Source organism: Saccopteryx bilineata, chromosome 1 (genome assembly GCF_036850765.1).
Source record: "Saccopteryx bilineata isolate mSacBil1 chromosome 1, mSacBil1_pri_phased_curated, whole genome shotgun sequence".
Lineage (NCBI taxonomy): Eukaryota > Metazoa > Chordata > Mammalia > Chiroptera > Emballonuridae > Saccopteryx > Saccopteryx bilineata.
The window spans coordinates 60,997,698-61,022,363 of record NC_089490.1 but is presented as its reverse complement, the minus strand read 5'-3'; the positions used below and the strand labels follow the sequence as shown (position 1 = coordinate 61,022,363).

At 38.8% G+C, this 24,666-nt stretch overlaps 1 protein-coding gene and 1 pseudogene across 1 annotated transcript; one reads left to right on the top strand and one right to left on the bottom strand.

The window, feature by feature from the left end:
• The first annotated feature begins 279 nt into the window (after nucleotides 1-279).
• Nucleotides 280-24,586, top strand: AKIRIN2 (akirin 2). The gene is made up of 5 exons (XM_066254244.1): nucleotides 280-1,435; nucleotides 19,697-19,840; nucleotides 22,576-22,725; nucleotides 23,658-23,729; nucleotides 24,240-24,586. Exons 1-5 carry the CDS (start codon nucleotides 1,201-1,203, stop codon nucleotides 24,248-24,250), a joined length of 612 nt encoding a protein of 203 aa, XP_066110341.1. The 5' UTR covers nucleotides 280-1,200; the 3' UTR covers nucleotides 24,251-24,586.
• LOC136321578 (beclin-2-like) lies at nucleotides 9,379-11,283 on the bottom strand (annotated as a pseudogene).
• Nucleotides 24,587-24,666: the final 80 nt, after the last annotated feature.

Here is a 24,666-nt window from a genome sequence, read left to right as displayed (position 1 = left end):
CGATTTGGTAATGTAGGTTGTTCAAATCCTATTCATTTTTAGGGTAAAACTGGGTTAGCAGAATTAGCAAGAGGATGCAATCAGCTACCTGTGAAGGGCGGAGCATCGAGTTTAATCAAGGATCCTGTGATCTGATACTATTACTGTTCTCTTGCGGTCTAAATGGGTTTCATACATAATCTTATTTCCTAGCACCTCGATGTGACAGGTTGTTTTTGGTACTCTTATTACCAAAATTAATTTGCGTTGGGTTGTTGTTAAATCACTGTGGAAGCGATATCAAGACAACCATGTCCTAAAACTTAAAGGTCTTTTAAACTTGTTTTTCCTACTGGTTAGTTTTCCTCTCTCCCCGTTTCTCAGAGCCCTTTCTTTTTTTCTCTTTTGCACAGTTCTTTTCACACTCAAGCTGTGTAGGGGATTTAAATTCCAACCCGGAACTCAGAATCACGCGCCTTGAATGACGGGCGTCGTAGTTTCCGCGACTTTTCCTTAACCACTTTTCACGCAGATTCCTCCCCACAGTGGAAACCTACAACTCCCAGAATGCACCATAGGGGAGGCCACCCTTGTGCGCACGCGCCCTGATGCCGCAGGATTTGAATCGGCGGCGTTGTTATTGACGCCATATTGGGGCCGGCGGCGGGTGGAAGAGTTGGACGGTGGAGGGGGAAGTGACTGGACGTGTTTGCTGGAGCTCCCGACGCCGCCGACGCTTTGCAATCTCTCCTCATCGAACGCCGCTGTCAAGCTTCTGACCCTACTCGGGCATTTTAGGAGCCGCGTTCCAGCCTCACATCTCACGGGACTGGTATCGACCACCTAAGGCAGCCGGTTTCAGCGCAGGAGCGCCTCCGGCGCGGCGCAAAGCTCGAACGGACGGCTGGGGCGCCCCGAGCCTCTCCCAGGGGACCCGCGCCTGAGGAGGCGGAAGAGCCCCCTGACGCTGCTGGCGCGAGCTGCCGACACCGCCCCTCCCGCTCCCGCTCTCGCCCTCGCCCGCGCCGGCCGGGCCACTACCCCTGCCGCGGAGGCAGCGGCGTCTCGCCTCGCTTGGCCGGCGCGCCGCCACCCTCCTTTCCGCTCTTACGCTTGTCGGTTAGCCTCTCCTCGAGTCCCCGCTCCCCTCCCCCTTCCTTCCCCTCCCCTCCCGCACCCCTCTCAACCCCACCCGAGCCCGGCAGCCCGGCTGCTCTGGCCATGGCGTGCGGAGCCACTCTGAAAAGGACTCTGGATTTCGACCCGCTGCTGAGCCCGGCGTCCCCAAAGCGGAGACGATGTGCGCCATTGTCGGCGCCCACCTCGGCCGCAGCCTCCCCGTCGTCTGCGGCCGCGGCCACCGCCGCCGCCTTCTCGGCCGCCGCCGCCTCGCCGCAGAAGTATCTCCGAATGGAGCCGTCCCCCTTCGGCGACGTCTCGTCCCGCCTCACCACAGGTGGGACTCGGCCCCGCGGCCGCCCCGGGGCGCGGGCGAGTGGGTTTCCGGGACGCGGGCTGCGGAATGGCCCCAGCTCTTAGCCAGGTAGTCGGGTAGCCGCATTTCTTGAACTCTTCCAGCTTCGGAGACACAATAGAAATGGCCCGATGTGAAGGGGACGGGGGTGGGGGGCGGGAAGTGGGGTGGACGACAGGGGCTGTGTCTTGCTGAGTATTGTGGGGAAGAGGAAGATCTTTTCTTTGGACCGATTGACTGGAATTGAGTGTTTCCGTAGTCTGGAGAGTCCCAGCGCAAATGTTGGGAGAGGACAATATTATTCATAAATTTAGGCGAGAGAAGGGTCACATTTCACAGGAATCTCGATGTCTGTCCCCCGCACCGATTGGTTGCAGCTATTAACTCTGCGGCTGGGTGGTTTCAGGCGAAGCGGCAGCCCCTCCTCCAGTTTAGACATGGCTGATTTTAGTGCAGAGGGGGTGGGGGGTGGGGATGGATGTCATTGGGGCGAGATCTGGGCCTGTCATTAATCACCCACAAGAACGCCACTTTGGCTGAGTCAAGACCTGTTTTCCTAGCAGGGTCAACAACAAAGAAAATGCTCTTCCCGAGTCCTGTAATATGATCACACTGCACTCTAGACCTTGAAAATTCTTAAACTTTTAACGAAAAGAAAATTGTATCGAAAATTGGTGGTGAGTAGTAGCTTTTAGGTGGAATTGATTTATTTCTGCCCAACAAAGTATGTTGGGAGAAAGCCTAGGCCCTCAGAGTAATAAAGAAATTAACCCAAGAGTCCAAGGGACTTCAGACTATTTTTGCTTTTCATCCTGAAACATTTCCTGAAAGTGACAATTGGGAAATGCCTCTTGGCGTTTTTGTACTGAATGTATATGCCAATTTTGTGTACTATGGGATTGCTCGTGTGCCCCTGGGACAGTCCTAGGATAGGCTTTTATGGACTGGTAGTGTAAATGTTGCCTTTGTGTGTGAACCTTTGGTAATGATATCTGTAGACAAAGCCTTTTAATCACTTTATTTAAATGTTTCATTATCTTTAGCTTTAAAAAAAAAACCCTATGTTTAATAACTTCCATTTGCAATCCACTTAGTTTTGTCTTTTTCAGGACAAATTTTTAAATATCCTGCCCCAGATAAAAAAAGGGGGCTTCCTGGTGTTTTTTTCCTATTAAATATTTGATCTAGCTTAAGTACGTACTATTGTAGAGTTGTAGTGAATTTTCAGAGGAATTTTCACTTGTATTTAGTAATCCTACCTAACCTGTCTTCTATATAAAGGCATGTTATTAACTTATTGTTAAGGCTTTACATTAAAGAAACAAGGGTGAGCTAGTGATGAACATTGTTTTTAGTGTTTGCCGTTTTAGTAAAATCACTGAAAATTGAAATACTATGGAATCCATACTTAACTAATTAGGCCACTTAAAAATAGCTCTAGTTAACCAGCAATAAATTTCTGTCCACAGGGTGAATTAATACAATGTTGAGTTTGGGAGTTAAAGTATATATCAATGCTGAAATAGTCTTGAACATTATGTATATAGTAAACCTACCAGGGGGTTACAAACATTTGTCCTCACTTTGAAAGGAACTTCAGAAAGAATTGTGATCCTTGGCAAATTGGTTGTTTCATTGATATTTGTAGCATTAGCGAATACATTTGGCTTCACATTATCACATTAAGTGTATAGTGAAATGGAATTTTACCCTACTGATTCAGATTAACGTTTTTCAAAATATTGTCTTCTGTTCTTCAAGGTGTTTTGTTATCTACTCTTAAAGTTTGATTATATTCTGAAGTGTAAAATCACATCGTAATTGAATTTTACTGAGTTTGCTAATAGTTATACAGCTATTACAACTAATTTGAATATTAACATAAAAAGTTGACCTGAGAAAAGCAGCTAAAATTGCTCGTTTGAATTGCTAAAATTTGCTTTTTCTAATTAATTTTGAATGATATCTTACATGTAGTTTGGCTTTGTGTTTTCCTGGCCAGTTTGGGGCATGCTGTCATGTGTTTTTTGTAATAATGTCATAATGGGAGCTGCAATGTTGTGCAGGTATCAAAGAGTTTACCAGTTTTCTTGTCTTCAGACTTTGAAATAACTTTTCCAAGCACCTAATTTTTAGATTTCTATTTTAATGGAGATGATTCTTTAACTTTAGAGAGAAGTAAGTACATACCATATATCCTGAAATAAGTAGCTAGGATTGGAAATAGAAAGTGACTTACCAAATAGATAATGAGACTGCAGAAACTTTGTTTTTCTTTCATTTCTGTGAGTTCAAATATAATTTAAACAATTTAGAGGTAGAGTACTGAAGTGAATTTTTTTTCAGAGCATATAATTAATCATTATTCTCTGGATTTTTAAGTAGTATCTTAACGATGTGTAGCTGAAGTCATGTTGCAGCTTTACCCATAGTTGCAGGAAAGTGGACATCTGTTTTAAACCTAGTTTATTTTAGTCATTACAGAAAGGTGATTCCAAAGTTTGACTTGATAATTATTATTTAAATCAATATTTCTCAAACAGTTGCGACCTTGTAACCAAGAAAAAAGAAAGCTGGCAAAATTTTATTGGGAGACAGCATTCCCCCCATCCACCCTTTTTAAGTATTGTTTATTGCAGGCAACACAGCAGAGTTGAATAGTTGTGACAGAGACTGTTTTCCCCCCAAACTTCAAATATTTACTGTCTGATCCTTTACAGAAAAAGTTTACCTATCCTTAGTCTAGGGTGTCAGCGGTTTATAATACCATGGATGTGAAAAAAGGAAAATCGAATGAGTGGAGTTGTGGGGGGAGCATTGACTGTAATTGGGGAAATGAATGCCTCTAGTAGTTGTCAGCACTCATCCTGGTAAATTAGCTGAAAACAGATTCAAAGGTTTCTGTCCTTCTTACTTTGTTTTTGTAACATCTGAGAATATTACATTTAGCCAAAGGATCGTTATGACATTTTCAAGAACAAAATTATTTTAATAAAACCAAAATATGCAGCGTTGCAAGAGGCTGTCAGTCAAATCAAACACATTGTTTTTTCATAATTGTGTAGTGAATGGTCTGGTGAAGAGATCCTTCTGTGAATGTCAACCTGTTTGTGAGTGTGCTAGGCACTTTTTGTACACATTGTCTTGTTACCATTGCTCTAGTCTGCCTTAGGAATTGAGCTGGATGAAGAGTTAAATTCCACTGTAAGAACTCATTGTATTTGCTGGAAACTTGCCATTAAAAATGGAAATTGCAGCTTGTGAATGAGGAAGGGTTTGCATTGATACATGCCTGGAAACAGACACCAGCTGGCTTAAATGAAGTATAAATGGCTCTAGGCAAACAAATGAGATTCTGTTGGAGGAGGCAGCATTTCACTTCAGATGTCATTTATATTGAACCAGAAGTGTTTTTAATATTTCGTGGTTATTTAGACAGCTGTTAAGTTGCTTGTATTTCTCGGTGGTGGATTTGGCAAATAAACTATTTTTAATGGTCTTTGTACTTGAGATTTTAAGCCTGATACTTTATTTAGGACTGTATGTAGCTTCATTTATTTCATAGTTGTTATGGATTATGCATTTAAGAATTCTGTAAGGTTATGACCATTAATAAGAGTGCAGGTGTATTCATTATTGAGCTGTTTTGTGTTGAAAGTAGAAAAATTAAGCCGAACTTGAGCACAGAAACACATTAGATAAACGTGGCTAGATCAAAGAGAAGTTAGCCTTTCAGGTATAGATGCTACTAGCTACCATGGTTGCCACAGGGATATAATCTGAAATGTAAAGGAGTTTAGTTCTTCAGTTTTTGAATGACTTTATGGGAAAAAGAATATACTGTATATTGTTCAGATAGGTCTATCATAACTGTTTAGGTAGACCTAAGTACCTGTAACTGAACTAACCAGCAGTTTGTGGTCCGTGCAGTCTTGGTGTTAAAATGCTAGTACTGTTGACTCACAGTAATGTTCCCTATGATTATGTGAAATCCCGGTGAATATTTTGCCTTTGTTCTAAAAAATATGGGTGAAATACTTGTTCAAGCCAGTATGAATCAATCTGGCATCTGCACATGGTAAAGAGGCTTTCACAAATGAATTTAGATCAAAAGATTTATCTTTAATTTTGTTGCTGAGTGTTGGAATTCTAGAACTCAGCTTAACATTTCTTAACTTCTAAACACCTGAGAAATGGGATCCATCAGCTGCAGTCTTGTAATAGTTAAGATTTGTTGGCCCTGGAGGGTTAGTTCAGTGGTAGAGCGCCGGCCCTGTGTGTGGATATCCTGGGTTTGATTCCCAGTCAGGGCACACAGAAGTGACCGTCTGCTTCTCCACCCCTCCCCCTCTCTATCTCTCTTCTCCCAAAGCCATGGCTCAGTTGGAGCAAGTTGGCCCCAGGCGCTGAGGATAGCCCCATGGCCTTGACTCAGGCATTTAAAAAAAAAAAAAAAAAGGCTCAATTGCTCCAGGTGGGCAGAGCATTACCAGGTGAATCCCAGTCTGGGCTCATGGGGGAGTCTATTTCCCTCTCTGCTTCTCACTTAAGAAAAGTTAAAAAAAAAAAAAAAGTTAATAGGAATACCTCTTGGATTTTGAGGTGAGTCATATGGGTCTTGTATAATTTGAAAATACCCCAGTTATTATTTTCTGCCATACCTTCCCTATTAATTTCTTATCACAAAGTTTTAAAGTATTGACTTTATATGTATTTGTGAGTTGATCAAAGCTTGGCATTTCTCCCAAGATTCTTAGAGATGCTGAAGTTTAAAAAAAAATCTATTGTCATTTCTACCCCACATCTGTACCTCTTTTTAAAGACTTTTGAGACCATATAACTAGAACATGTGATTGTGTATATATTGTAAATTGTGATGCAAAAAAATGGGTATGATAATAAATACAGCAAATAGTTTTAGACTTTGAACAATACTTTTTCTTAACTTGTAAACTTAGTTCGGTTGTTTTTGTGGACAGTGATAATAAACATGGATTATGTGCATTGTAATATTTGAAATAGCACCATTTACAAAGATTCTATCATTTTCAGAGATTGGCTGCTTTAAAGAAACACATTTTTAAAGATGTTACGTGAATTTTAGGAGAAAATGTTTTATATTATGAAGATCTGATCTTTAATTTCTGAAATAATTGAGTTGTTTTATAGCAGATTTCTCATGTGATAAGATGTTGCAGCTATATTGAGTAGGGAGATTATCCTTGAAGGTAAATTAAAATTTTAGAGTATGTCAGGTTGTTGGGTGTGTTTTGGTTCTTTTGATCAGTCTTTTAAGTGTGCCAGATTATTTAGTCTTTCTTATGGCTAATAAACTTTTTGGGGATGGTGGTAATGGCTTTTCATTTAACATTGTACTACTAGAAAAACAGCTCATAATAAATATACTTGTAGTTTGTTTTAGAGTATAACTTAATTTTTTCCTCCCTTTAAAAATCATGTCATAAGGTTTTGTCACAGTAGTCATAGGCCTGATCATCCTGACATCTACTAGTACTTTACAACATTTTGATTCATTAAAATGGTAATTTCTAGGCTTTTGTAATTTTTCATTTTTAGGTCTATGTAAATACCTGGACTTTCTCAACATTGTTAGAAAATCTAAATACTTACTGTGTAAGTCATTTGCTCTAACTTTTACGAACCTCATTTGAGTTTCAGATAGATACTATGCTGTTTAGGCAAAGAAAGGAGAGCCTCCAGAGGGACTGATAGAGCTGTCACTGCTACTACTTTATTAGCTAGCTAAGCTTGAATAAGAAATACTGTGACCTTTATGCTTTATCAATATACCTATTTTAATTCTGTGTGAACATTTATCTACATTTGCATTATTTTCACTTTTGGCAGCCTGAGTATTGAAATTGGGTTACTGGATTAAATCATATATATTGACTACTTTTGAAACTTTAAAGAAGAAGTTGTTTTTAGGTGAATGTTGAACCTTGTTTGTTGGCTGTTTTCTGAAATTATCTGTTCATGATGTGTAGTCTGACTTTGGTTTAGCATTCATTTACAATAATGTTAATTTTTAGAAAACTCCTTCAAAAATCCAACTAAAGGGAAAGGTTGGAGGGAGGGGCCTGGGAGAGTTGATTTCCTCCCTTCCTCCCTCCTTTTCTGTATTGTGCTGATCTAGCAATTGAAGAACAGAATATAGAGTGGATTGCAGAAAGCCAATTTTTAAAACATTACTGTTCCTGAAGTTTGCCTTTTAATTGTTAAAGAGGATTGCCTTGTTCCTAATGGAGTGTTCTCTGAAACACAAACTTTTATAAGTGTATAATTGGTTTAATGTATAGGAGGTTTTAGGTTGCTTTGATAGAACGGGGAACCTAATGCTCATTGTAACAACCCACCCATGGCCCAAGGTGAAGCATTGTTGTCATTACTCCAAGGCAATAGGGATCTGCCAATTTAGAATACTTCCTCATTTTAAAAATACATACCAGCAAACCATTCTGGTTAGACATGGATGCCAATACTGAGAGGAGGCAATTTGGAGGCCAAGCATCCTGTAAATATCCGAATGTAACATGAAGATTTCTTTTAATTACTCTGTTACAGCCAGTGATTGTAGTTTCAGGGCTCTAGGTAGATGAAAAATGTTCTTCATTTTGGTTTCTACCTTCATTAAGAGTCACAGTTTGAAGTTTCAGGGTATGAAATACCAATAATATGTGGTAGTAATCCTTCTATTAATAACTAGAGTCGTGTATTTTATTTTTTTTATTGAAGAATATGTAGAAATTTAGTTTCTCAGGGATGGAGGGGCAGGGGTTGAAACTATACATCACAGCAAAAACTTAAAAATCTTTGAATATCCCTTCTCCCAAATTTCTACTACACCAATGGCCCAATTACTTTTTCTCATTAAATAAATTGAAGACCTCCACCTTTCTCTTTACCACCCACTCTCCTCTCATTCCTACCCTAAGTTCTTTCCCTCTACAATCTTTTATTTCATCCTTGCAATTTAATCTTTGCTGCCATTTTAAATTTGCCCAGGTAGGGAGGAAGGTACAGGGGAGGACAACATGGTCCTAGAGAAAATGGCAATGGCTTTAGTTGGCTCTAGGCAGTACTTTTGTTCCTCTTAATGTCTGTGTGGTCATTTATTACTAAAATTATAAACATGTTATAGTTTTCAATTTTAAAATTGATCTGATAAGATTTTCATAAATAAAGCAAAAAAAAATTACCCTCTCCTCAAGAAAAAAACAAACAATTTTGACAATGCTGTAGGACTGTGGTCCCCAACCCCGGGCCGCGGACCAGTAGTGGTCCGCAGAGAAAGAATAAATAACTTACATTATTTCTGTTTTATTTATATTTAAGTCTGAACGATGTTTTATTTTTAAAAAATGACCAGATTCCCTCTGTTACATCCGTCTAAGACTCACTCTTGACGCTTGTCTTGGTCACATGATACATTTATTCGTTCCACCCTAAAGGCCACTCTGTGAAAATATTTTCTGACATTAAACCGGTCTGTGGCCCAAAAATGGTTGGGGACCACTGCCTTAGGGTACCCAGATAAGACTTCGTTTAAAATTTATAAGCATGAGCTTAAGGGCCTTTGTCCATTGCTCCTCTGTGTTCAGCTGGGTTCTGATGGAATAGAAATTCACTGAAGGTTCCAGGGTGTTCTCTCAGGCCTTTCTACACATGGATCCTGTAGGGCATGCAAGGCATGGCTTGTCTTTCTCACCTTCTTCCTTGAACTGCTGCATGCAGTCCAGGAAAGCTATCATCGCCAGGTCAAACTTACTGTACCAAGCACTCTGCCCCGTTATAGAACCAGGGCAGCTTAGTGGGGTCCTCTTTTAAAGACTTCATGTAGAAGTAGTTTCCACAGAGGATGAGTCTATAGCTCTGAAACTCTAACTGTGTTAGGGCCAGGAGCATACAGGGACAGTGGGGAGGCAGCCCAATCTGAAGTTATTTATTGATGAAGGCCCATCATCTGTGGGAGACCATCATGATGGGTCTCACATGTTGACCTGAAGGCTGGCTTGGCCTGAACATACTATAGCCAGTTCCTCTTGGTCTTCAGTTTTGTCATGCAGTTCCAATGGCACTGCCTTTCCTGCTGGCCCAGTGTCCCAGTCTCTGCCTGGGCTGCCTTCAGAGCCACAGTGGTTCTTTCTTGGTTCTCTCCACCTACCTCCTCTAGCTTCATGTCCTTCATTTCCTCCTGCAGTGTTTCTCTCTTGTTCTCACTCTCTTCCTCATCTCCAAACAGCATTTGTAGTTGAGTCAGATTCTGAGACAGTGAGTTGGATGTCCAGCTGCTCCAGAAGATTGTTAGTACAGTCCTCACATAGGAGTTGGCCCAGATTTTCTTCACTGGAAAGAATATCAAAAATGCCCGTAATGGCCTTCTGGATGCTAATCATAGTTCTCCCAGAGCCCAACTTCTTAAACTGGGTAATTTGTTGGAACTGTAGCTGGACATTTTGCCATTGCCAGGGAGGGTCCTGCGTAGTCACTATCTTAGAGCTTTACAACATCTGCATGCACTGTGGATGTAGAGTCTTCCTCCAGAGTCTCCTGGCTCCCCTTGAGCCGCAGGTTCTTGGTTAGTACTAAGGCCCAAGGTCTCCATGGACTGAGTCAGCTTCAGGGGCTGGTAGCCACACTGGCAAATGAAACAGATGGAAGACATGGTGGAGGTCTTGACCTGCAACTTTGATTCTAAGTTTCCTCTGGCTCTCCAGTTACTTCTGCATTTATTCTTTTTCTCTGGCATCCTGTTTGTAAAAATTAGCTTTCCTTATTGTAAATTACTGTAACTTGAGGTAATTGTGAAATGCTGGCTAGGTGTAGTAATACAATACTGGGGAGGGGAGTGGATGTTAAGAGTTTATGCCCAGAGCTCAGGGTTTTCTTTGCCATGATCCAGCTGACATTGAAGCAAAGCTTCATTTTCCTCATATATAAAATTATAGTACATGGTGATAGTATTCCCTTCTGTGGTTGTTATGAAGGTTGAGCTTTCCTGTTCTGGAGTGCTGAAAACAGTCACAATAGAGCAACCTCAAATGTGACTTTTTACACTGTTCAGCAAATCCTGCCATTTCATTGAATAACCATAGCCTCCTACTTCACAAAAAGAAACAGAAGCCATCATATGGTAGTTTCTTTGTTTTTCCCCATACCAGCACTACCAACATTTGTGCCCACCTTGTTTTCCTTATAGTATCATTGAAGAAGATTAAATGAGATAATTAAAGCACTTTCCACAGTGAAAAAAAGGTCCCATTCAACAAAGGGAACGTTTTCCTCAACTATTTTTCTCTCCCAACCAGACCTATGCTTTGGTTTTTAAATATTGTCAAGCCTTTTAGTATAAAATAAGTAAAACATCCTCATTTCCTCTAGCAGTCATCAAGATTTCTCCACTTCAAAATCTAATTGAAAGAGCTTTCAAATAGTTCATTTGCTTCCATTTCTTGGGTTAACTCACTCTAAATATACTTGTGCCTCAAACAGCTCTTGTCACCAATGACTTCAGTGGCACACAGTGAATCTTCTTGTTTTACCTTTCTTACAGCACACTGCTGACCCACTCCCTTTTTGAAAAAACTTCTTTTCCCCTTCTTTACACCACTGTTTTCCTCCTCTTCTCTGGCTGCTTTCTGTCTTCATGTTCTGGCTTTTTTTCTGCCATGAACTTAGGAGTTCCTTAGTTCTAGGTTCAGTTCCACTTCTACTCTGTCTAGTTTAATAATCCCTAGGCAATGACATTCATGCTTCTGACTTCAGTTTCCCTACGCAGTTGGCTGGCTAATTATGTCTTTAGTTCAGACCATTCCTCTCAGCTCAGGCCATTGAAAAATTGGGTCTTTTATTGTTGGATCTTCCCAGTAGCCTTGACTCCTTCCAGAAGTCAGAATTTTTGTGAAGTCTGTTAACTGAAATATTCTTATTCATTTATAAAATGTATGGGATGAACAAAATATGGCTGTGGGCTTCCAATCAGTGACTTCTGGTGTTAGAAATAGTCTTAGTTGTCCTCCCCCCCTTTTTTTTAAAGCGAGAAAGAGTCAGGAACATTGATCTGTCCTTGTACGTGCCCTGACGGGGATCAAACCAGCAGCCTGTGTACTTTGGGGTGATGCAGTAACCAACCGATCTATCTAGCCGGGGCTAATTGCTGCTGTTTTAGACAGACATAATATAAAAGCAAATGCATTTGTTCACTATCAATTACATAACAAACATGGATTTTAAGAACAGTGTGTTAGGAAAAATGAATCCATGATGTGTATGTTAATGTCATGTAATGAGTCTCCTGAGGTAGGGCCAACCAGGTTCAGATTGATTTATAGAAGATTTTCCTCTTAGGGAGGGATATGTCTTCATATAACTATTGTAGAATAGCCAGCCATACAAGTGAAGGTGGCAGTGAATTTAGTACATCTTAAATATATTTCTACTTAATAATTTCTGCTGTTACTGCTTTTCTTCTCCCCTCCATTTCCTTGTATGACCGATAATAAGTAAACCAACCACTTTTCTTTTTAATTGCCACAGTAGGCGAGTTGTTATTTTAAGCAGTGGATAGAAATTTAAATGCCCAGAGTAATATAAATGAGTGAAGTAAAGTAGTAAACCTGTGCATTCCAACCTTGCTGCTAACCAGCAGCATCACCTGAAAACTCATTAAAAATACAGTCTAGGACTCCATTCCTCAGACTTCATTAAAAAAAAAAAAAAAAAAAAAAAAAAAATCCCCAGGTGGTTTCTGTGTGCATCTAAGTTTAAAAGCACTTGAGAACTTATGCCCAAAAGGTAGTTCAGCTGAACCACATGTCCAATTCTTAGCCTACTCCAAGAGAAGCCCAAAACCTGCCTTTTAATGTAAAATACCCAATTTTTAAATGTTGGCCACAAATTCACACTTGTTAAGTGTTAAGCCAGACATGTTTTTCTTTAGTCTGTGAGTCATCAGTTTGCAACCTGGTTTCCAGATATGCTATATAGCTCAATAATGTGTGTGTCTGTTCTTCCAAGCCTTACCTTATCTTCATGACCATGGTTAATTGGAATCAAAGCAGGACTTTTTGCCTCAGTATTAAATGTGTTATGTAACATGAATGCTTTGGGGGTTTGCATTTGGATGGTTCAGTGTCCCCTTTCTCTTCTCTGTTTATTGCTTTTTTGTTTCTTATTACTCTGTATTTTCCTAGCTTATAAACTCTTTGAAGAGATACTTGCTGATAGTAAAGAGCTAAACAGCAAAAGTAACAGTAAAATTAATTAATTAATCCCTTTAGAATCTAGTATAATATAAAAGAGGTATGAAACTTCTTGGATATCAGGGAGGAGACATCTAATTGAGCATTGGTGGGCTCCTTGCATTAGTGACACTCATTGTGCAGTTAATTTGTAAAATTTATACTTAGGCCTGCAGGATTTTAACAGATTGAGTCATTTCAAATAATCATTGGTGGTTATAGTACCGGTGAAATAATAGAATCTGACCTGTGGGGATTATAGTTTTTCTTCTAGTAGGAGCTCAATGAATACTTCTTACACAGTAAGATAGTATATAACGTAATTTTTAAAGTGCTATAAGTCAGTGGTTTTCAACCTTTTTATACTTGGGGACTAGTAAAAATAGAATCCTTTTGGGTACCACTGAGGCAGAAATCACCCTGAGCATAAGTGAATTTGACTAAGATCACTGGGTCTGTTATCTTCATACAACATCAGGATGGTTAACTCTTTCACAGACCCACACGAAATTTCTGGCAGATTGGTCCACAGGCTGGCAGTTGGAAAACATTGCTGTAGATAATACCTTAATGTTTATACCCTAATGTTATATAATTGTGTGCAACTATATTCCTTGTTAGTATTCATGCTAGTCCAAATAGAAGTTAAAACTGTAGGTAAAACGTAACAATTTTGTGTTATAATTTGGTTCCAGGTCCCTTTGACATAGCAGTAATTTTAAAGTTAAAAATGGCATTAGCACATTCTTTTTTTTTTTTTTTTTTTTTTTTACAGGGACAGAGAGAGAGAGTCAGAGAGAGAGAGATAGATAGGGAGACAGACAGGAACGGAGAGAGATGAGAAGCATCAATCATTTGTTTTTCATTGCGACATCTTAGTTGTTCATTGACTGCTTTCTCATATGTGCCTTGACCACGGGCCTTCAGCAGACTGAGTAACCCCTTGCTCGAGCCAGTGACTTTGGGTCCAAGCTGGCGAGCTTTTTGCTCAAGCCAGATGAGCCCGCACTCAAACTGGCAACCTCGGGATCTCGAACCTGGGTCCTCTGCATCCCAGTCTGACGCTCTATCCACTGCACCACCACCTGGTCAGGCTAGCACGTTCTTTTTACTTCACTGTTGTCTGGTTAAGAACATTGTCCTTAATGTTCTGTCAAGGAGAACAAAAGAACAGTTGATCATGGAAAAATAGTTGATTTACAAAGATTGGTCTCCATTGCAACTCTTCATTGTTTTAATTTATAAAGTAGGTATAACAATGTCTGGTATATAGTTCATAGCTTTAGATTTGGTCTGTTTCTTGATTAGGAAAGCTTTCTTAGTTTTAGGTCTTAATGGCTACTTCAAGTTTTCTTAATTGTGTACAGTTTTTCCCATTACATTTGTGTTCCTGCCTAGAGCTGACAGACTTTCAAGATTTATTTTAATCACTGTTTAACTGTCTCAATTAACTTTCACTTTTTTTTGAAGACATGGCATAGGAAAATTGGCATTAAGGTGAAATAAGAGGGTTTTATACTACACTTATACTTAAAATTATTAATGAAACTTAATGTTTGATCATTTAATGATGTCAGTAGGAAAACTGTAAGTCTATACAAGTCTCGACCAAAAGTTTAATGTCACAAATTTTTAGACTTTTATGGATTCTACTCTAGAAAAATAGATAATTCCTCCCCTCACCCAATTTTGTAGTTCTTTAAACACATTTTTAGTTGCTTTTAATTCCGTATTTCTCCTTTTGCTCTCAGTCTCATTTTAGTGTTGTTTCTCTTAGCCTCATCAACTCATTTTCTTTATCCTCTCATCTGCTTTCTCCTGTTTATATTATTGGCCTTATTCATTGTTTCCAGGCTTTCTTAAACAATCAGTGGCAACTAAAAATAGTAAAACATTTTGGAAGTAGGTTATATTCCTTCAGCTCCCCCCCCCCCCCATATACCTAGGTATATACCTAGGTTTTGGTTTTTTCTTTGTTGTTTTAGATATTCCAAAGGAGTAAGTGCTGGCTCACTGGAAATCTCCTTGTTAAAGGAGAATTTTATTTGCAGTCTCAATGGCATTTACTAGACTTGGAAATAAAAATACTATTAGTCATAGAATTTGCTATTACTAATTTTCACTTAATCTAGTATAGTGGAAGGAAATCTTGGCAGTATTCTATTGTAAAAGAGTGGTGTAGTTTTTAGGATTTTGAAAAGGAATGTACAAACATTTGTTGAGTAGATTGTCATGAAGGAAACGACATAGTTTTTGCCCTAATTTGCTGCCAATTCAGTCTGTGCTTCCTCGTAAAGTATGAAAGCTGCATGATTAAAACTCAGATGTGCAACTAATCATGTAGGTGAAGCTTTGGCTTTTTCCTTAATAAACAGCAAGTTGTGTTGGCAACACATTTTCAGATATTACATGCACTTAGAATATTATGCCACTTGCTAGTTTTATTAAGAGATGGCTAAGTCTAATAAGTAGCTTATGACTAAGTGGGTGTAGGTAACTTTACTGATGTACAGAAGGCCTTTTGTTGATATAGAAGCAAGTTAAGTTAGGCAATTATCTAGGTTGACCTTAGAAAGTGAGTTGTGGTATTAAATTGAACTTGGGGAAATTACTTGAGTTATCAGCTTCAAAACTGCTTACAGCTCTGAACTGAGATAAATTGAGCTTGAGATTTGTGCTTTAGTTGTTTGCTAGTGTTGCTGAGATCTTGGTCAAGTTAAATTGGACCACTCACTGCGTAACAGTGTTAATCACGTTACCAGTATTAGAGCATTTGAGGCCACGGTGAGGCTTAGATGACATAGTTGTATCCCATTAGATGTAAAAAGCAGTGCAGGCAATAACATTCAGAATTCTTCAGCTCTTTAACTGACAATATCATATCAAATGTTGGCAGAGATATGCAACAGCTGGGACTTTCATTGCTGGTGAGAATGCAAACTGGTATAAGTACTCTGGGAAATGATTTGGCAGTTTCTTACAAAGTAAAGCCATGCATTTGCCATATAATCAGGCCATCCAGTCCTACACTTAGGTTATTTGCCTGAGAGAAATGAAAATGGGTCCACTCATAGACTTGTACCCAAATATTCATAATAGCTTTATTGATAATAACCCCAAATTGCAAAACAATCTTAATGTTCATTAAAAGGAGAGTGGATAAGTTATGGTATAGATATATACAATGGAATACTACTCATTAATAAAAATGAAGGAATTATTGATTCATACAGTATCATGTATGAATCTCAAAAGCATTTTGCTGAGTAAAGTCAGACACAAAAGTTTATACTTTATGATGCCATTTATGTGACATTTTAGAAAAGGGAAACCTGTATAGTGACAGTATATGAGTAATGATAGCAGTCAGTGGTGAATAAGGGCATGAGGGAACTTTTGGAGTGATCAAGTTCTTTATTATGATTGTGGTGGTTCCAAGACTATACACTCATCAGAATTCATCAAATATACATTTAAGTTGGTGAATTAATTTGTGAATTATACTTTAAAAATTCTTAGCTTGTTTTTGTAGAAAGCTAAAATTTTAATCTTAGTGAGGAGAGGGGGAGAGAGAGAGAGATGAGAAAGAGAAAAGGGGGGAGGAGCAGGAAGCATCAACTCCCATATGTGTCTTGACTAGGCAAGCAGGGGTTTTGAACCAGTGACCTCAGCAGTCCAGGCTGATGCTTTATCCACTGTGCCACCACAGGGTAGGCTATAACGCTAGATTTTTAAAAGTTTGACTATATCTTAATCCTAGGCTAGATCTTTTTTGAGACTATCAGACAAATTCTTACAATTAGTCTTATGGCACATTTTAGTTGTGCTTTGGTTGATCTTGTGAAACAAAAGGAAGACTAAAATACTCTGAGGACAGTTGTGTGGTAAAAAGATGTAAAGGTCAAGTTTCTCTCTGCTAGTACATTTGAAATCTCTGATTGTGAATATACTTCAGGGTGCTTTGTGTGGCACTGTTGATCACAGGATGATGATGATAGCTAGCTTTTGGCAGAAAGTGATAAACGAATGAAAACAAACCATAACTTTGAAACCTTTTAGAATATTGCTACTGAAAGAGTTCTTTTATTAAAAAATAAGGATGCATGAGCTTGTCCTGATTGGTATAGGATGTTGCACTAGTTTTATTGGACACCTCTGAATCCCATTTCTATCAAGGGGCTTAGCTGTTAAAATAGTTGTTTTATTTCACACTCGTAACTTTGTTTATAAATTACAAACTATTTCAAATAAATAGAAAAAGACTTAAAAAAAACCTGATACAAACATCAATATTCTGAAAAATGTTAAATATAGCTAAAGCATCTCTCACACAAGCACCCTAAAAGTTCATTATTCCAAAGTGTGATTTTGTACCTACAGCACACATTTATGATATGGAAACAGGGTTGCTTACTTACACACAATTTACATATATGGAATTTTCACTGAATATATCTTTTGCAATTTGTTTTCTTCCCCTTTTTAAAATAATGAAATGGCATAATCTAAAATGTTCAAGGGACTGATTGATGTCCCCTCAGTCTCTCAAAAGCCCTCAAAGTTCTTACTAAGAGAACAATATTTGAAGAGAATTATATACTAAGAAAACCAGCAGTATGACTTTTTTTTTAAAAGACTATTCAATTTTCAGAGGGGAGAGAGAGAGAAAAAAGGGGGAGGAGCAGGAAGCATCAATTCCCATATGTGCCTTGACCAGGCAAGCCCAGGGTTTTGAACCAGTGACCTCAGTGTTCCAGGTCGACGCTTTATCCCACTGTGCCACCACCATAGGTCAGGCAGTATGAAATATTTTTTTTAAATAATTTTATTTTTTTAATGGGGTGACATCAATAAATCAGAATACATATATTCAAAGATAACATGTCCAGGTTATCTTGTCCAATTATGTTGCATACCCATCACCCAAAGTCAGATTGTCCTCTGTCACCTTCTATCTAGTTTTCTTTGTGCCCCTCCTCCTCCCCCTTTCCCTCTCCCCTCTCCCCCCTCCCCCCGTAACCACCACACTCTTATCAATGTCTCTTAGTCTCACTTTTATGTCCTACCTACGTATGGAATAATGCAGTTCCTGTTTTTTTCTGATTTACTTACTTCACTTCGTATAATGTTATCAAGATCCCACCATTTTGCTGTAAATGATCCAATGTCATCATTTCTTATGGCTGAGTAGTATTCCATAGTGTATAAGTGCCACATCTTCTTTATCCAGTCATCTATTGACAGGCTTTTTGGTTGTTTCCATGTCCTGGCCACTGTGAACAATGCTGCAATGAACATGGGGCTGCATGTGTCTTTACGTATCAATGTTTCTGAGTTTTTGGGGTATATACCCAGTAGAGGGATTGCTGGGTCATAAGGTAGTTCTATTTTCAGTTTTTTGAGGAACCACCATACTTTCTTCCATAATGGTTGTACTACTTTACATTCCTACCAACAGTGAATGAGGGTTTCTTTTTCTCCACAGCCTCTCCAGCATTTGTTATTACCTGTCTTGTTAATAATAGCTAATCTAACAGGTGTGAGGTGGTATCTCATTGCAGTTTTGATTTGCATGTCTCTAATAACTAAAGAAGATGAGCATCTTTTCATATATCTGTTGGCCATTTGTATTTCTTCCTGGGAGAAGTGTCTGTAGTATGAAGTATTTTTAAAAAGGATTGTCCTCATCTTACAAAAATTTTTAGCCTTCAGTTGAGTTTTTTAAGTTCATGTTAAAATAATGTATCATTGTAGATACACTCCGTTAGATTCACTCCATTATATTTATGAATCACCAGAACTTAATTTTGCTTCACATCGGCATTATTATTATTATTTTTTTGTATTTTTCCTGAAGTTGGAAACGGGGAGGCAGTCAGACTCCTGCATGCGCCCGAACGGGATCCACCCGGCATGCCCACCAGGGGGTGATGCTCTGCTGAAACCAGAGCCATTCTAGCTCCTGAGGCAGAGGCCATAGAGCCATCCTCAGCGCCTGGGCCAACTTTGCTCCAGTGGAGCCTTGGCTGCGAGAGGGGGAGAGACAGAGAGGAAGGAGAGGGGGAAGGGTGGAGAAGCAGATGGGCGCCTCTCCTGTGTGCTCTGGCCAGGAATCGAACCCAGGACTCCTGCACGCCAGGCCAACGTTCTACCACTGAGCCAACTGGCCAGGGCCTTAACTTCTTGGAATGTACAGTAAGTTCTTACCTGGTCATTGATGTATAACGAAACCTGTTTTACCATAGGCTAATTGATTTAAACCGGAATTAAATTGTTCCCATGGCATCTCATCAAAGTTACTTAAAAACAGGAAAACCTGACATTGAATGAAATTATATCATTTGAGGACCTGTTGTAGTTTTAAATGGGTAGCCTGTTAACTTAGGTGGCTGTGGTGGTATGAGAAAAGTCTGTTGGAAGGACATAGAAACCTCAGGCAGGTATTTTCTGGAGAGGCTAAATGGTACCTGTTTTGAATTAGAAATCATTCTAAAATGAATCATACTGGCCTAAAGGATATGCTTGATGTAATTTTACCAGTTTCCATGGTTGTGGTTGAAGATACTGGCACTGTATAGTGGTCCATGTTGTACCTGTAATGTACCAAGCACTTTACATGGGTTTTTAACCCCCAAGATTGAGAACAAAACTTGCTATTAATGCTCTAATAGTCATAGGTTCTGTTGAATTTAATATTGTTGGCTATAACCATTTGATGTATAATAATATTTTAATTTACATGTATTGTGGTATTTTGCTGATCTACTGTCACTTCACTTTCAATTTTTGTTTAATTTTAATTTGGATTGAAATTACTAATTTATTGAGATGTACAGTAAACCTCACTTCACATTATTGACAGGTTCTGTGGCATTAAGTGAAATAACATAACAAAACCGGTTTTTTACCATAGGTTAATTGATATAAACAATTTTAAAACTTGAAAGTTTTTATCTTGCCAAATTTTAACTTTTTCTTTTAGAACAAATTTTGTACAACATAAAACAAGAATATAAACGCATGCAAAAGAGAAGACATTTAGAAACTAGTTTCCAACAGACAGATCCATGTTGTACTTCTGATGCACAGCCACATGCGTTTCTCCTCAGTGGACCAGCTTCACCAGGTAATAATGAACCAAGTGAAAGAAAATGTTATTTCGTATGGGAAAAAGTAATCCTCTAGTAACTTTTAAGCTCCTATTTTTTTCCTTTGATTTTTATACAAGTAATGCATGAGCTCTTAAAAATGTGGTATAAAATGAGTACGTAATCGCTACCTTGATTCCCATTACCCAAAGACAACCACCACCTCAAGTGAACTTCCTCAGAAGTGCTATTACTTGCAGCCATTTAAAAAAATATCTATTTATCTCTATCTATCTGTCTAGATCAGGGGTCTCAAACTCAACTCAGCATGTGGGCCACAGAGCAAGATCACAGCCGTTCGGCGGGCCGCACTAGGTCTACAAAAGGCAACTGTTACGCAACACTTTTCTCACTGCAGTTGAAAACAAAAAAAAATCAGTACAACAAGCACAATCGTACATGCAGTTTACTCAGTGTCACAAAACGACCAGAAACTGTAGTTCGCATCACAACTGCTGTTAACTAAGCTAATATCTAGCTAGGATGCTAGAGAAATGAAAAGTACAAGTAGGCCCCTACTAGGCTTACTTAATTTTATCCAAAATATTTTCAACTTCGTGGATTAGTCTGCGGGCCGCACAAAATTGTTCGGCGGGCCTCGAGTTTGAGACCCCTGGTCTAGATCATGTGCTTCTCTGTTAGGTATACACATACCTTGCTATATGGCTGAATACTATGCCGTTTTATGGATTTCCCATATTAAACAATTAATGAATTACACAAAATTTCTGCTATTACAGTATTTACAAAAATGTCTGTACAAATACCATCATGTACTTGTTCTGGTAGCATAGATTCCTAAAAATGGATTATTTTGATCTAGTGTTGTTTTTCCCTGCCATTCAGAGGGAGTAATTTGAAAATAACTTTTAATAAAAGGGCAGAAAAAATGAGGGCTATTAGAAGTGAAGGGGAACTAAAGCTTCTTACTGAAAAAGAGCCATCAAAAGTTAACTTGAGTAAAGTTCTTAGCAAAGTAGTTTTTCTCGTGACAGTAGTTGCCTGCCTTCTTTTGCTTTCCTCTCAGCAGGGATAGGAAAACCTGGTATTATTTAAAAAAAATATGCAGAGGCTATAAAACAGTGAAAAAAATTAGATTATATGAACTTGTTCAAAACTAAATTCTGGCCCTGGCTGGTTGGCTCAGCGGTAGAGCGTCGGCCTAGCGTGCGGAGGACCCGGGTTCGATTTCCGGCCAGGGCACATAGGAGAAGCGCCCATTTGCTTCTCCACCCCTCCGCTGCGCTTTCCTCTCTGTCTCTCTCTTCCCCTCCTGCAGCCAAGGCTCCACTGGAGCAAAGATGGCCCCGGGCGCTGGGGATGGCTCTGTGGCCTCTGCCTCAGGCGCTAGAGTAGCTCTGGTCGCAATATGGCGACGCCCAGGAAGGGCAGAGCATCGCCCCCTGGTGGGCAGAGCTTCGCCCCTGGTGGGCGTGCCGGGTGGATCCCGGTCAGGCGCATGCGGGAGTCTGTCTGACTGTCTCTCCCTGTTTCCAGCTTCAGAAAAATGAAAAACAAAACAAAACAAAACAAAAAACTAAATTCTGACATGCTCCTGGCAGTTTGGGAGGCCAGGTATTAAGTGGGTGAAATAGGGTAAGGGGAAGGGACTATCTCAGCAGGAAACGTTGTCATCATCATTCATTAGTTCATTTTGTAGATCAATTAACTGGCAGGTTCAGCTAACAAAGCTGGAGATTTGAAAGTAAATAAAGAGAGCTTTAGTCTAGTTACAGACTACTTTAGGTGGTATAAATAAAGTTCTGGGATACTTGATTCTTGTGATGGACACAGCTCCAAGAAGCATAGTTAACTTGTCCTAACCAGGCAGGTTATAAGGAACAAGAGAAAAGAATTGGGGCTACACTAGGACAAACTATTGATAGCAAATCCACGTCTTTATATGTGCATAAAATACTTGCAGCACTGTTAAATAATGGATGGCTATCCTGAGTTCTCAGAAAAAGATTAATTTCAGATGTTCTTTTCAAGAAATGAGAAGTGATGTCTTTGGAAAATCAAATTGCCTTAAGTAGTACTTTAAAAGGAATGCATTCTGAAGAAATCTTTTATATCAAGTATCGTTATCTGATTATGCCAAATGGCTTTTAGGTTAATAATATTTAAGGACTTTGAACCATCAAATTTGATATTAAATAGGAATATATTTTTCAAAAGTGATTTTCTATCTAATATCACTAATTTAAAAACAAAAACTTCTAACTTCTAAGTTTTGTTTGTATTTTTCTCCAGTCTTCAGACTTTTCCTCTGGTATTTGATTGCATGAATCTTGTTTTCCCAGTCACTGCAAGATTCAAATGAGACCTCTTTGGTTAGAAGATGCTTTCTAATAAGATATTTAAGTAGATGAGGGTTGATAGTGAGAGACTCCCGCATGAGCCCTGGCCTGGATCCACCTGGCAACCCCCATCTTGGGCTGATGCCTGAATCAACCTAGCTATCCCCAGTGCCTGAGGCTGACATGCTCTAACCAACTAAGCCATTGGCTGTGGGAGAAGAGGGGGAAAAGGGAGGGGGAAAGAAGCACTTGGTCACTTCTTTTATGTGCCCTGACCTGGAATCAAACCCAAGACATCCATACACGAGGCCGAAGCTCTCTCCCTTGAGCCAACTAGCCAGGGCCAGAAGATGCTATGATGGCTCTAATTCAGCTGTGGTTTTTTTTTATTGTTGTTCATGTTATATACATAGGGACTTCATCTGCAACATCCTCACCATTAAAAAAAGAACAGCCCTTATTCACTCTACGGCAGGTTGGGATGATCTGTGAACGTTTGTTGAAAGAACGTGAAGAGAAAGTTCGAGAAGAGTATGAAGAAATACTGAACACAAAACTTGCAGGTATGAAGTCTTTAGTCTCCCAGAAATGCATTATTTCCCATATATACTCTTTGTCAGTTAAATTACCCTTTCTATATACACTAGTACGTTTTCTAAGAACCAGAGAATTTCAGTGCACGAAAGGAAATGAATCTTTCTGTACCTCATGGCCCTCCTTAGTGACCTCAAGAAATAGTATTTTTACCCATGTAGATCAACAGCAAGCAGTATTAGGTAACTAGATTTTTCTTTTGATGTAAATGTGATTGGATTTTTGGACTTCTTTGTCTTTCATGATAACTTTGCCGTCATCATTGTCCAGAAACTTGAAATAATTTAAGTGGTAGTGTGTACATCATTTTAGAGTATCAAACTACTGCAATCTTAATTTCCAAAAAATAAAAGAAACTTATTAACATTTGATAATGTAAGTGCAGTAAACAAAATTTTTATATGTGGTAACTTAATCAGAATTCCCCCACCTCAATTTTTATGCCACAGATTTTACTGGAAGGAGTACTTATTTAGGCAAGAGAATTTGCTTAGTTATGTAAAACCTTTTTATGTGACATCTGATTAGGTTACTGGTGAATGGTTTTGGACATCTCATTTTTTTTTAAAACTTTTGTTGTCTTATTTCCTCTTATTGCAGTAAATTTGCCATTTATAGGCCCATTATAATACACTTCCATAGTAGAAAGGCATCCTTTTTATTTTAAGCCTTTATTTTTAATAGGTTAAGAGTGTCCTTAACAGACTATACATGCAGTCGTGTGATTTGGACTAAATATAAGTTTTGGTATGATATACTATCATTATTACTGAGGTTATGTCTGATTAAGTTGCCAACTTAGTTGTTTCATTATATACATGTTGGATTATTTAGAGTTAATCTAGCTCTAATTTATTAGAGAGCATCTTGTAAGTTGTGATTCATGTGCTTTTATTTATAGAACAATATGATGCATTTGTGAAGTTTACGCATGATCAAATAATGCGACGATATGGAGAACAGCCTGCTAGTTGTAAGTATCGCATACATAACAAGACAATTTTTTAAGGAGAAAACATTTATTATAATTATCATTATACCCAAGAATAGAATTTAGACAGAAAATCATGGAGAAAACCTGGAGTAAACAGGCAGCAAATTTTACTAGGGCTTATTTTGGTTATTTAAATACCCAGGGCAGTGATTTTCAACTGGTGTGCTGCAAGAATTTTAAAACATGTAATACCTATTTAGTAAGCAGCACTGACCTCTTTTCTTAGATTGTCAAATTAAAAGTTGACAACAGCCAGCACAATAGCTGTCCAGTGGGAATGAATCAAAATTATACTTTTTTTTATTTTTAGTCAGATGGCCAAAAAACTGTTTCAATGTGCTGCAGAATTTTACTAATTAGTTTACATGTGCCACGAGATGAAAAAGGTTAAAAATCAATGACTTTAGGGTAATACTGGAGATAAAGATCTGGTATGTGTTTGAATTTTGAATTGGACTTGGCACTAATTTTCCTTTTCTCCCCCTTTAGATGTTTCATGAGTCATTTTCTGCATTTGTGAGCTGCCTTGTTCCTTGAATTGTTGCAAGAGGTCCCAATTATGACATGCTGCAATGCCAATACCCCCCTGTGGCTACAGGTTATTTCAAGCTTCGTCAGTGGCAACCACTCTTAGGCAGCAACTGGTTTTGGAAATTTCTCTGATGTTAGCATCACCTGGATGTGGACCTTTGCTACCTGTATTAATACCAGTGGCCTCATTTGCTGTATCATTACAATTTGTCTTCTTATTAATATGTTTGAAGAGGATTAAAGCTGGTATTCTAAGAACATGCCCTTCACTGGTTGTGTAAATAAAACTGTAGAATGACACTTCAGATGAAGTTAGTGTGATTTTAATTGTGCACTACAACCAAGCTGTAACCAGTTATTAATAAATAGAATGTAATCCCAGGAC